At 34.5% G+C, this 13,697-nt stretch overlaps 1 protein-coding gene across 2 annotated transcripts in view; it reads left to right on the top strand.

Moving 5' to 3' along the window:
* The window catches only part of LOC149545797 (uncharacterized), a 47,254-nt gene that overhangs the window by 24,872 nt on the left and 8,685 nt on the right, over positions 1–13,697 (top strand). For both annotated transcript variants that reach the window (XR_016353619.1, XM_089790843.1), the window contains exon 2: positions 12,555–13,647. Coding sequence is in view for 1 of the 2 variants with exons in the window: in XM_089790843.1 (XP_089646969.1) it covers positions 12,555–13,647 (1,093 nt within the window). In the remaining variant the exon portion in view is untranslated. The remainder of the gene's footprint in view (positions 1–12,554; positions 13,648–13,697) is intronic.

The following is a 13,697-nucleotide window of genomic DNA, read 5'->3' as shown; positions in this document are numbered from 1 at the left end:
ATTTTTTGATTTAATACAATTGCTGGAGAGTATTAAAAAATCTTGACCTAACTACAACATACAACTCATCTTGCAGATCTCAGATCACTTCTCAGCTCATACCCTTGCCTAGCCTTCTATCTCTACAACTCTTTAAAAAATTGCCTTATCTTTCAAGCTTTGTCTCCTTGAGTCTCCATACTCACTATACCAGTGCAATCATCTCTTCATGACCACTTGTAGAAGCAAAGCCTATATGCTCTTCCTTCTCCTAGATGTCTCTTTCTTGACACCCTTTCAACCACTTCCCAGATTTGGCACTTCAGTAGCAACAATATCAACAACACTTTGCTTCTTGGTCTATGACTTCTTAAATAGAAGTCTTGGAGTCCCTTTTTCCCGCTCAATTCATCTTTTTTCAATTTTAATTTACATGGATTAGGTAGGATTCATTGCATCTAACCCATATTTTGTTTCCTCTAGAAACTTCTTGAATAATCCTTTAGAATTCGCCCAAAAATGATTTACATAGGATTTTGTGCCAACAACTCATCATCCTAATCCTCCAACTTGTTCACAAAATTCAATGTAACCACTAAGTCGGCTTAGATTTTGCGAATCTTCGTCATTTGAAATAATGTAGTAGCTCGACACTATTGAAATACTGATACTCGACATCAACTATGTTTTTCCTGATGCTCGGCACCTGAAGATCACTCGACACCAATTGAATTTTTTTTTATGCTTGACACCAACAGAGAATTTGCTTGGCTTCAACTAACTTACTCGGCATCCACTAAAAATTTTAGTCTAAGCTTTGTAGTCAACCTTGTTACAACTTCTTCCTCCAATGTTTTTAAGTGTGACCAACTGCTGTGTTTATGAGTATGTCATCAATACATTACTTAACCATTGTCTTAACTTATCCTTGCACTTTATTATAACATCATAACTCAACCTTTCCCTTAGGTGTTCTTGTTACATGTTGTTGATCAAATCCTCTTTATCAATCAACTAAATGATAGCACTTGGATCTTATAAGCAAATCTCATTCCTACAAATAACAGGTTTGACATCAATGAAAAAACAATGATTGAAAATATTCATTTACAAAAATCTCCCTCTTTGGCATTGATGGCAAACCAAACTGATCAACTATCAAACTAAACTATTCAACCATAAACTAACTAGGTTAGAACAGTAAGTCAAATGCCAAAAAGTAAATTGTAACATTACATCTCCTTCTACTATTCTGATTGCTTCATTTTAGCTTCTCCCTCTTTGTTGTTGTAGCATTGTTCTTTATCATTCTCCCTCTGTATTGTTCATCTTCTACTGTTTTGATCAACCTTTGAATCTCCCTCTATCTTTATTTGTTCAGTAGTCTAGTTCTCCTATTGTCTAAATCTTTTATCTTCAATAGTTGTTGATTAGTTGTTTACTTCTCCCTCTTTGACAACAATGCCAAAGACATATTAGCATCTTTAATATGCAAGTGTAGCTTTTACAAATGTAGTCAATTTCTCCCTCTATCACTTTGCTTGTGACTGATTTGGAATTTCAGCACTTCTACTACTTCAGGCATGAATCCCAAAGTAAACATCCTCTGCATCAATGTGTAAAATCTTCAACATTTAGCTCATTTGATGTAGGGCATTCTTGCTTTTGCTTCAAGTAGCCTTAGCTAGGGGTATTACCCCTAACTTACCTCTAAGATACTCAAAAGCATCTTTAGGTAGTGCCTTTGTGAAGATATCAACAATTTGTTCCTTTGAGCTAACATATTCCATCTTCACCTATTTGTCTTCTACCAACTCTCTTACATAGTGATACTTAATTGCAATATGCTTGGTTTTGGCATGCATTAGAGGGTTCTTTGATATGTTAATAGTACTTGTATTGTCATAATAGAGTATCATAAGCTTAGTTATCTCTTCCTTCATACCTTACAATGAATGTTTGATCCATACAATATTGGTGTAGTTTATAGTAGCTACCACATATTCAGCTTCAGCAATGGGCTATGAGGTGTAGTTTTGCTTTTTGCTTGTCCATGTAATCAACCTTTTTCCTACGAAAAGTGCTCCTCCACTCGTGTTTTTTCTATCATCAATGTTGCCTCCCCAATCTACATCAGTGTAGGCTCTCAGTTCAAATTTAACATTATTTTTGTAGTACAAATCAAAGTCATCAGTTCCTTTTAGGTATCTTAGTATTCTTTTTACTGCCATTAAGTGATTTTCTCTTGGATTTGTAAAAAATATAGCCACTATTCCAACAGCTAATGCAATGTTTGGTCTACTATGTACAACATATTTGAACTTTTTAATCATTGACCTATACAATGTTTGATTTACTTCAATAGATTCATCATTCTTGGATAGCTTATGTCCAGTTGCCATTGGTGTGCTGACTGGTTTTGAGTCTTCTAGCCCAAATGTTTTGAGTACTTCCTTGATGTATTTGGATTGGGTCACAAATATGCCATGCTTCAACTGATGTTCTTGTAATCCAACAAAGAATTTGATTTCTCCAAACATTGACATCTCAAATTCATGCTTCATTTGATTGGAAAAATCTTTGCATAAAACATCTTTTCCTCAAATATTATGTCATCAACAAAGATTTTTGAAATCAAAATGTCTTTACCTTCTTTAGCTTTGATGTATAAATTGTTATTGTCATCTGGTCTATCAAATCCTATGTTCACAAGATATTTGTGCAACCTCTCATACCATGTGTTAAAGTTGATGAATGATCAATCCCACAACTCCCAAGAATCACCTGCATGGAAACACTTGTTACAGAAGAGAGAAGAAAAAAGCTATGGAGGCAAGAATTGCCAAATCCATAGATGAGACATTCTTGATGAGCAAAAAAGAGATTGCTATAATCAAAACTGAATGAATTAATTACAAAGAGAGATCCTCCTTTTAAAGGAGATCAAAACCTTGAAAAGGTGTGATGTAGGTTGCATCATAATAATTAATAAAGGAAATTAATTACTAAATGCCTAAAGTTTAGCTTAAGCAACTAGAGTTAATTAGGAAATATCTAATTACTCTAACACCATGCTCTTAGCACTTGCTTTAGTCCATAAAGTGATTTGTGTAGCTTGCAGACCATGTCTTTGTTCTTCTCATCAACAAATCCTTTTGGTTGTTCTATGTAGACTTCCTCTTCTAGTATATCATTCAGAAAAGTAGACTTCACATCCATCTGGTAGGCTTTGAAACTTTTGTATGCATCATATGCAAGTAATGTTCTTACTCCTTCCATTCTTGCAATAGGGGCAAATGTTCCCCCATAATCAAGTACTTCTTCTTATGCATAGCCTTTGCAAACTAGTCTAGCTTTGTTTCTTGTTATCTCACCATTCTCATCAAGTTTGTTTCTAAACACCCACTTGGTACCAATCACATTCTTATTAGTTAGTCTAGGAACTAGAGACCATGTTTTTTTCTTGTCAATCTGATCTTTCTCTTCTTTCATGGCTTTATATCAGTCATCGTCTTGTAGTGCATCTTTTACTATTTTTGGTTCAACCTTGCTCAGTAGGCATGATTCACTTCTGATCCTATTCCTTGTCATGGGTCTGGCATCCTTGTCACCAATGATTTGATCTGCAGGGTGATGTCTTCTCACATACTTGGCTAATCTAGGTTCAGTCCTTCTTTCCATGTTTGATCCTTCAGCTTCAGAGTCATTTTGTTCTTCTTCATTTGCCATTTCATCATTCCTTTCTTGCATACTATTCTCAGAACTAGAATGTGCATTTTCTACATTCTGTAGCTTGACTTTTGAATGTAACTCAGCATACACAGGTTGAGACTCAAAAGATACTGAAGTTTGTTGTTGATTCCCAACTTGATTTGTAGCATTGTTTTCAACAATCATTCCTTCATAGAAGTATACAAAGGATCTATAATCCTCTGGTTGCTTGGACTCATCAATCTAAGCTTTTGCATGCTCATCAAAATTTACATTTGCACTCTTCACAACTTTGTTAGTGTTAGTATTCAAACACTTATATGCCTTACTTCTAGTGGAGTATTTAAGGAATATGCCTTCATCACTCTTAGCATCAAACTTTCCATTTCTAGTATCTTTGAGAATATAACATTTACAACCAAATATTTTGAAATGTTTAACATTAGGTGAATGACCATACCACAATTCAAAAGGTGTTGCATTAGTACCTTTCTTCACTTGAACTCTATTCAGTGTGTAGACTACAGTACTTACAGCTTCTCTCTAGTATTTTAGTGCAACATTTTTCTCCATCATTAAGGTTCTAGCATAGTCAATCACTGACCTATTCCTTCTTTGAGCAATACCATTATGTGGTGGAGTTCTTAGTGCTGATGTTTGCCTATTGATACCTTTATCGTTGCAAAATGTTTCAAACTCTCTTGATGTGAACTCACCTCCTTTGTTCAACTTTAGGCATTTCAAGTTCTTTCTTGTTTCCTTCTCAACTCTAGCCAAATACCACTTGAACATTTGAAATGCATTAGATTTTTGCTTTAAGAATATAGTAGTCATCATCCTGGAATAATCATCTAAAAATATCATTATGTATTTGTCTCCTAGGTAGTTTACACTTCTATTGGGCCACATAAGTCTGTATGAACTAACTTTGGAACTTCATTAGAAGTGTATACTTTGCTTTTGAAACTAGATTTAGTCATCTTCCCTAGTTGACATTGTTTACACATTGTGTTTTCAGGTTTCTTCAACTCGGGCAACCCTTTGACTTTGTTCTTCCTGCCAATGCTGATCAGATTATCAAAATTAACATGACACAACCTTTTATGCCACAACTACATGTCATCAAGTCTAACAATAAGACATGTTGCTTCTTCCATATCAAGATAAAATAGATTACTCCTAGTTTGTTCACATTTTCTTATCAGATTTCCATCAGTATCATAGATCTTGGCAGTTTTGTTTCCAAATTCCACTTTGAAACTTATATTGCCTAACTGAGATACACTCAACAAGTAGTTCAATCCTTCAACATAATATGCATTATCACATGAAATTTTCTTTGTAAGTTTGATAGAGTCTTTTCCTTTGATTTGACATTGGGCATCATTACCAAATCTAAGACTATTTCTATCATATTGTGTAAAGGTAATGAACTCACTTTTATCTCCTATCATGTGATCTGAGCATCCACTGTCAATGATCCACTTGTCATTCTTGTTCACACAGGTAACCAATGGTGTTGCTTCATCGTCATCTTTGTCCGATTCATCTTTCATCGCTACATAGACTACTTCATCATCACTCTCATCAGAATCTTCTTCAACAATGTAGCATCTCTTACCTTTCTCCTTGTAGTCTTTGCTATCATCTTCTTTCTTGTTCCTGTACTTATTTCCTTCTTTGTAGTTCTTCTTCTGTGTACATCTTGCAGCAATATGACCTACTTCATTGCAATTGAAACATATGATATGGAGCTTACTTTTGAATTTGTTTTTTCCTCTATGGAATCTCCTAGCCAGTAGCACTTCTAACTATTCCACATCTTCTTCATCTGTGCTGCTATCATTGGATGCATGTTTTCCTTTTCTTCTCTTTTTCCTTGATGTGTCCTCCTCAGTGTCTTTCATTTTCATCTTGGCCTTGAAAGTAGATTCAAGGTTCTCAGGTCTGTAGTTGTCAAAATTGGATAGCTCAAATGTAGTCAGTCTTCCAACTATTTCTTCAAAAGTTAGTGTGTTTCCTTGTACACACCTCAACTCTTGGATGACTGAAAATCTTATAGCATAGATAGGGAGTAGACCTCTTAAGTATTTGCTGATGGATATTTCTTCTTCCAGTTGTCCACCTAGATTTCTTATTGCACTCACCACTTCTTTTATTCTTGTAGCATAATGAGTAGCATTTTCACTTTCCTCCATCTTCATGTCATCAAACTTCCCTCTTAGGCTTTCTCTCTTTGCTCTCTAGAGATTCTGATCACCTCCACAGATATTTGATAAGGTTTTCCACATTTTGAATGCAGTGTTACAATCTTTGATATCATCATATTCAACATAGCTAAGTGCAAATGCAATCTCCAACATTGCTTGGTTATGCTCCTTTTTGTTTAAGTCATCTACAGTGAGGGGTCTTGTTGGAGTTACATGCTCTATTCCAATTGAAGTTTGTGCATAGTCACCTATTGATCCAAGGTACAATTTAATCAGACTCCTCCATGCAAAAAAGTTGTCTTTATTGAGCTTGGAAACTTCTCTCTTAGACATCTTGATCTTCTTGCTTCTAGTACCTTGAAACTAAATTAGCAGATCACTCTGATACCAATTGTCCAAATGTCCTATATAAACTTTTCACTAAGTGTAGTGAACCCATTCAACCATTCATTCATCCAAACCTTAACTTATCTAATAAACAAGTTACTATAAATCAACATGCAAGCATAACACATAAGAAATCAACACATAACACAATGATTTACGTGGAAACCCAATTTTGAAAAAACCACCAGTAACATGCTACTCAATTCTCAACCTTCTGAAGTGATGCTATGTGAAAGGCCTACCCTGTTAAAGGCTTACAACACACTGTTAAATGTGACTTTGTTAGAGGATTTAGCCACCCTGTTAGAAGTGGGCCTAGTTAGAGGACTTTAAAAAATTTACTTAGAATGCCACCCTGTTAAATGATTTACAAATGGCTATTAAACCAACCTAAGTCCATAGGATTTTCAGATCTAATACAATTGCTAGAGAGTATTAGAAAATCTTGACTTGACTACAACATACAACTCATCTTGCAGATCTCAGATCACTTCTCAGCTCATACCCTTGCATGGCCTTCTATCTTTGCAACTCTTAACAACTTGCCTTATCTTTCAAGTTTTGTCTCCTTGAGTCTCCATACTTAATGTACTAGTGCAATCATCTCTTCATGACCACTCATAGAAGTAGAGCCACTGTGCTCTTCCTTCTCCTAGATGTCTCCTTCTTGACACCCTTTCAACCACTTCCCAAATTTGGCACTTCAACAGCAACAATATCAACAACTCTTTGCTTCTTGGTCTATGACTTCTTAAATAGAAGACTTGGAGTCCCTTTTTCTGCTCAATTCATCTTTTCTTCAATTTTAATTTGCATGGATTAGGTAGGATTCATTGCATCTAACCCATATTCTGTTTCCTTTAGAAATTTCTTGAATAATCCTTTAGAATTCGCCCAAAAATGATTTACATAGGACTCTGTGCCAACAACTCATCATCTTTATCCTCCAAATCATTCACAAAATTCAATGTAACCACTAAGTTGGCTTAGATTTGGAAAATCTTCATCATTTGAAATAATACAGCAACTCGACACTATTGAAATACTGATGCTCGACACATACTGTGTTATTTAGCATCAACTATGTATTTCTTGATGCTCGGCACCTAAAGATCACTTAGCACCAATTGAAAATTTTCTGATGCTCGGCACCAATAGAGAATTTTCTCGGCTTCAACTAACTTACTCGGCATCCACTAAAGATATTAGTCTAAGCTTTGCAGTCAACGTTGTTACAACTTTTTCCTCCAATGTTTCTAAGTGTGACCAACCTCTGTGTCTATGAGTATGTCATCAATACATTACTTAACCATTGTCTTAACTGATCCTTGCACTTCATTATAACATCATAACTCAACCTTTCCCTTAGGTGCTCTTGTTACATCTTGTTGATCAAATCCTTTTTATCAATCCACTAAATGATAGCACTTGGATCTTATAAGCAAATGCAATTCCTACAAATAGCAGCTTTGACATCAATGAAAAAACAATGATTGAAAACATTCATTTACAACAATCTCCCTCTTTGATCTTCAACAACAATGAGTTTTTCAATCAGATTTCCAACTGTATACAGTAAAATTTGGAATATCAGTTAATCTATCCTTATGTGGGAGATATGGGAAGAAAGGAACAGAAGAATTTTTTGTAATCAACATATGTCATTAGAGGAAATTCCTAATAAAATCAAAGCATGCATAGTTGAGACCTTAAATTCTCATCTTAGAAAATCCCAGAAAGAGGAGGGATCATTTTCGAGTTGGGATGGATTAACAGAAAAGAACTGGAAAAACCTTATCAACCCCCCATTTATTTATAATAAGAAGAATAAAGAAGCAAGGGAAAATTGTAGATGGATCCCCCCACCATTGGGGTGGACCACGTTAAATTTTGATAGGGCCTCAAGAGGCTATCCCTGTACTATTGGTATCAGATGTATTATCAATAATGCATCAGACAAGTGGATCGCTAGAAGAGCTAAATCCTTAGATCCTACAACTAACAACCTCGTGGAACTAGAAGCCCTGCAAAAAGGTCTCCAAATATGTCTAGATTTAGGTTTATCGAAGATTGTTATTGAAGGCGATTCTCAGATTGTCCTAAATACCATTAGGAAATGTTCTATGCCAAAATGGGTCCTAAATGAAAAACAGGAAGAAGTTCTTAATATTCTAGAATGCTTTAGAGATAGTCAAATTCTCCATATTTACTAGAAAGTAACAAGAATGCAGATCAGCTAGCTAATAAGGGTACTGATGGCAAAGATTTTTTAATTTTTAACAATCTATAGCTTTTACAGGAACCTCAGGTATACAAGTATAGTTCCTCATACTTTATCTCAAGCAACCCAATCAAGAACCAAATACAATTCCAAATATAACTAGTTAGGTCAACTTAATTAATCTAGTAGGTCAATTCTGGTTATTAGGTCTTGAATTTATAACATTGCTTTTCTAAGGCTAATGAGTTTTAAAACTCTTCATATTTTTGTTTCAGTATGTATAAATATATAATTTCATTCTACTCAGTAATCATAGGGGGAGACAGAGTATTAGCAGTAAGGCTCTTAAAAAAGAAAAATTTAAAAATATAATTTAATATTAAAATTTAGTAGGTTTACCTTAATGTCATATAATATCTCATTGTCTTTACTTAGATGGTAGGTCTCATGAATTATTATATAAACACTTAGATGGATACTAGTCGAGTTTTTAGAAAGACCAATTATGCCTTGGTAGCGTTGTTTTATTGACATCCTTTTACAACTCTCCTTAATTTTCTTCCCTGTTTCTTCCATCATGAGTTAGTTCTAAGCTCCATTTAGCTTCATCACGAGCTGGAATCATCAGTTGTCGATGTCACCTTTCTAGGTTTATCTAGATCCTTTGTCAGTAGAGTAATTTCATCCCATTTATACCTAGAATTTTCCCTCGCTGTCAGTCTAAGCCAGTTTGAACCCTACAATGGATATAAACATCAATTCTTTTCATGCTTCAGAGGTACGGACCATGGCATTCTGAGGAAATGCTTGCAACCTGAGATGGAGCCGAGTGTTGAAACCAGTAGATGATATGACCAGGATTGTGGTGAGTCATGCCATTGGAGAGGGTACCTTCAACTATGATTTCTCCTGGCAAACCAATAGTGACATTCATAGATGTTTTGGCCAAAGCCAAGGTAGAGCAGTGGGCAATGATTAGACTTTGCTGCAATATCTTTGACCCAGTTTGGCATGTGGGTCTAAAAGAAGCCATAAAGAGCATTGATGAGAAGCTCATGATTCCTCTGCCTAAAATGTATATGGTGCACCCACTTGGTAGTTTCGAATTGGTTGTTGTGATTAGGCACCCTTCCTTGGTCACTTGTGAGAATGTGGCCTTTTATAAGGAATGGCTGAAAATGGAGGCTAGCATCCAGTTTCTACTCCGGTGGAGGGGGATCGTTGATGACAGCAGTAAGGATTGGCTTAAAAATTACCTAGGCATCTTTGAGTCATATATCCATCTGGGTGTGGAGCTAGACAATTTGGAGGCATTGAATTTTTGCACCCCCTAACATGGATAAATCTAGTAGCGAAAAGAGTGCCTTTGAATTCTCACCAAATTTCAAGACAAAGAATCCCAAGGATATTGTAGAGATTATAATGGTATACTAGAAATAAGTGCCATGGTCTAGTGGACATCCTCACGCTAGTGTTGTTGGGTTGCTTCCATGTATGTTCTCCAGTTGTTTGGATGTGAGGTTCCCCTATTTTCTTCCCCTTCCCTATTTTTGACTTCTCATGTTGGTTTTGTGCTTCTGGCCTGTGTTCCTTCCTTTAGCTTTGTAGACCTTTTTGTAGTTTTTAGGTTGTATGAGATATATGTAAATATCAAATATTTTTCTTAGTCATTTATTTCGGTCCAAGGTTATATATAGCCAATCCTGTTTATACTATCTATAATATCTAAAGTTCATGTTAGGATAGTATATATAGGAATTGTTTTTTGCATCTTGGTCCCTACTTCAATAGGTAGTCTTTGAGCATGGTTGTTTATATTAGCTTTCAAGTTATCAGTATGTAAAATCTTGCCATCTTAATATGTATGAATGACTCATCTTTATCATTTTTCTATGATCATGTGTTGCACTTTATCTTTTTTTGAGCGGTGATGCCTGTTAGAATAATACTCTAATTGCCATTTCAAGCCATGCTTTGTTCTTTCTTTTTAACGGTAATAGAGGAAGTGGTTTCAGTATTTCATATTACAAACTAAAAATGGAAGCAAATTGAGTAGATATGAAGTACCTAACTCGCTCTGGTTAGGTTCAAATTGAACTTTTCACATAGCTACTCACAAAGAAACCTCTTATAAGAACAAAATTAGAATAGGATATTTAAAGAGGACACTAAAAGTAACTAGTTAAGTCAGGTATCTAATTTTTGCAAAATTACTGATTGACAAATTTTGAGTTAGTCTTAGATAAATTAGGTATGTCTTTTCTCTATCTATGATGAATTTTTATGCCTCCTCTAAATGGTGTAGTGAAGTTTGCTTGAATTTTGCTTAGGATGAATACATATCTTTTGATAATCACTCCGAGTCCTACTTATAGCCGAGATAGAAGAAATGTTTGGTTAAAATCAAACTAAAGGAGATAATAAAACTAAGGAGTTTTAAATGATTCAAAGTATCCTAGAAGGGTATTTAAGTAACCTTACATAGCTTTCCACAATTGCAATTCAAGAAAGATCAGAATTTTAGGATGTTATTATTGGTATAAGTAAGAGTAGAAATTTTTGTTCATATGAAAGAACTAATCACTAATAGTTCAGTGAGATTTAGACTAATATACTAAAGCCTAGTTTTAAGTAGGACTCTAATCAATTAACGCAATTTCTAGGTTTGATTAAAGAATGTTTCCAGACTAAGAGAATATTAAGATCAAATTGAAAATGATCAGCTTTTTTGGATTGACTTCGGTTTTATCCTCATGGATTATCAAAGCTTTTTAGGATCCTACTAGAATATCATATTTTAACTATTCTTAACTAACAATACTAATGTTTTCTCTAAGTTGCATAACTGATTAGTAGAATAGTAACGAATGTGCATTTCAAGCAAAACAACTCAGAAGTGGTACATACCAAGAGTATATAGTTTTGGCTAGAACAGTTTTCTTGGATACAGGATCATATTTGATTGGCATAGGCACCAATAGAACGTACAAAATTCAGAAAAGGACTCTAGTTCGTTTGCATTATAATAGTAATAAAATTTTTGAAGTATGATAACTAGGGTATGCCCTTTTTATAATGTAATAATAAAGGACTTTGGTCCCGCATAAGATTAGAGGTTTTCTTTCTCCAGTCTTTCCTACCAGTACCCGTTTGAATGGAGATACTCTGTTGTATTTTATTTTTATTAAATTAAATATAATCAAAGGCTTCAACCATTTATCGATTTAAAAAAAATTAATAAGAGAAATACAAAAAAATAATAAGAAAAAATAATGTCTCTAACAAATATTCTATTGACTAAATAAATTATAGAAACCTAGAAATAATATTGAAAGAAAAAACTAAACTAATAAAAAAAAAATTAAAATAATTTAAAAACTAAAATCTAATTCAATTTTAAAAATCCAAAGTTAAATAAATAGAAATCATAGGAAATCATAGGAAATCACAATTCAAGTAATGATTTTTTTTAATAAATAGAAAAATAAAAATAATAGTTAAAAGTGGAGATAACAACTAATAAATATCAAAACTAGAGTTAAAAATAGAGTGTGATAAAAACTAACCAGTAAATAATTAAATATAATAAAAAAATACAAACATAACGAGCTAAAGAATTACAAGAGATTAACTAAGAGATGAGAGTTATATTTAAAATTTACTTTATTATATTAATGTTATTTTTTAATAATTTGTACATATTAAAATAAATTATAATAAATAGACTCATTTTTAATATTTCATTATTTAATATTTTACATTTGAAATCTAATTTATAGATTAATAATTTATATAGTATATTAAATATATAATTAAATAATATAACTTTAGAAAAAAATATTTCATTAAAAATAAAATAATAATAATTATATGTGATTGAGCAAGTATAATAGTAATAATTTTATTAAATAGGAAGCGTGCATTAAATATAAAAATCACTTAAAAAAAGCTTGAGGTGTTTTATCTTTCCAAAATCTCTCTGTCAAGCGCTTTTTTAACTTTTTTGTCTATATGCATCTTCTAAACTGTTGTTTCCCGTTGTTCAGTGGCGACGAGGAGGTGGTCAAAGACGTGGTGAATCGAGTAAAGGAATTGAAGAACACTGTGCGATTGGACGTTGCAAAGCATCCTGTGGCTCTCGATGAAGTTGTACAAGACTTTGATGACACGATTTCACTCCAATCTGCTGGCTCTGTAAAAATCATAGGGATCTTGGGCATGGGGGGCTCCGGCAAAACCACCCTCGCTAAGGAAATCTTCAACAGGAGATGCTCTCACATGCACTGGTCCAGTTTTCTTTCCGATGTTCGAGATGCTGCAGGGAAAGGCCTGCTAATTGAAAAGCAGAAGACACTTTTAAAAAACTTTGCTGTCAAAGCTGATGAATGCCCTGACAATATATACGAAGGCAAACAGATTCTTAAAACCCGTTTGTCAAGCTCTGTTTCAGTGCTTATCGTATTGGATGACGTGGATCATATAGACCAACTGGATGATCTGCTGCCAACCAAGGACAGCTTTGAAAATAACATCGGTGATCAAAGCTTGATTATCGTAACCACACGGGACCAAAAAGTTCTTCAACAGTGGGGAATCTCTGCCATTTATCCAATGAAACCTCTGGAGGCCATCCATGCCAAACAGCTTTTTTGCTGGCATGCATTCAAACAAATCATTCCACAGCAAGGTTTTGAGAATCTCGTTGATAAGTTCATAAATGTCTGCGCAGGACTGCCTCTATCACTCAAGGTCTTAGGGGGACAGCTTTGTGACGAGTCTGATGAGGAGTATTGGCTGCAAACATTCAATAGGTATTCCCAGATTCCCCACGATGACATCAAAAATAGGCTCAAAGTTAGCTATGATGCACTTAAGAAACAAGAACAGCAGATGTTCTTGGATGTAGCCTGTTTCTTCATTGGAGAAAGAAGCAGTGCAGCTATTGCAGCTTGGGACGCAGAGTTTCATGGATTGATCGGTTGGAAAACACTTTTCAACAAATGTCTTGTTGAAGAGGATGAAGATGGTGTGATAGGAATGCACGATCACTTGAGAGACTTGGGGAGGGTCATCGCAAGTGAAGAGTCAGCATACCGCCTTTGGTCGCCACAGCAGATTATTGAGATTCTCCCTCAACAGGTGAAGTCAATGCCTTCTTTTTAGCATGGACAGGTCTATCAGCTTCTCCA

Source organism: Cupressus sempervirens, chromosome 7 (assembly GCF_028749045.1).
Source record: "Cupressus sempervirens isolate cs-2001-9-10 chromosome 7, ASM2874904v1, whole genome shotgun sequence".
NCBI classification, from domain to species: domain Eukaryota; kingdom Viridiplantae; phylum Streptophyta; class Pinopsida; order Cupressales; family Cupressaceae; genus Cupressus; species Cupressus sempervirens.
Note: the sequence above shows the minus strand (reverse complement) of the source record. Positions and strands in the feature narration are given on the sequence as shown.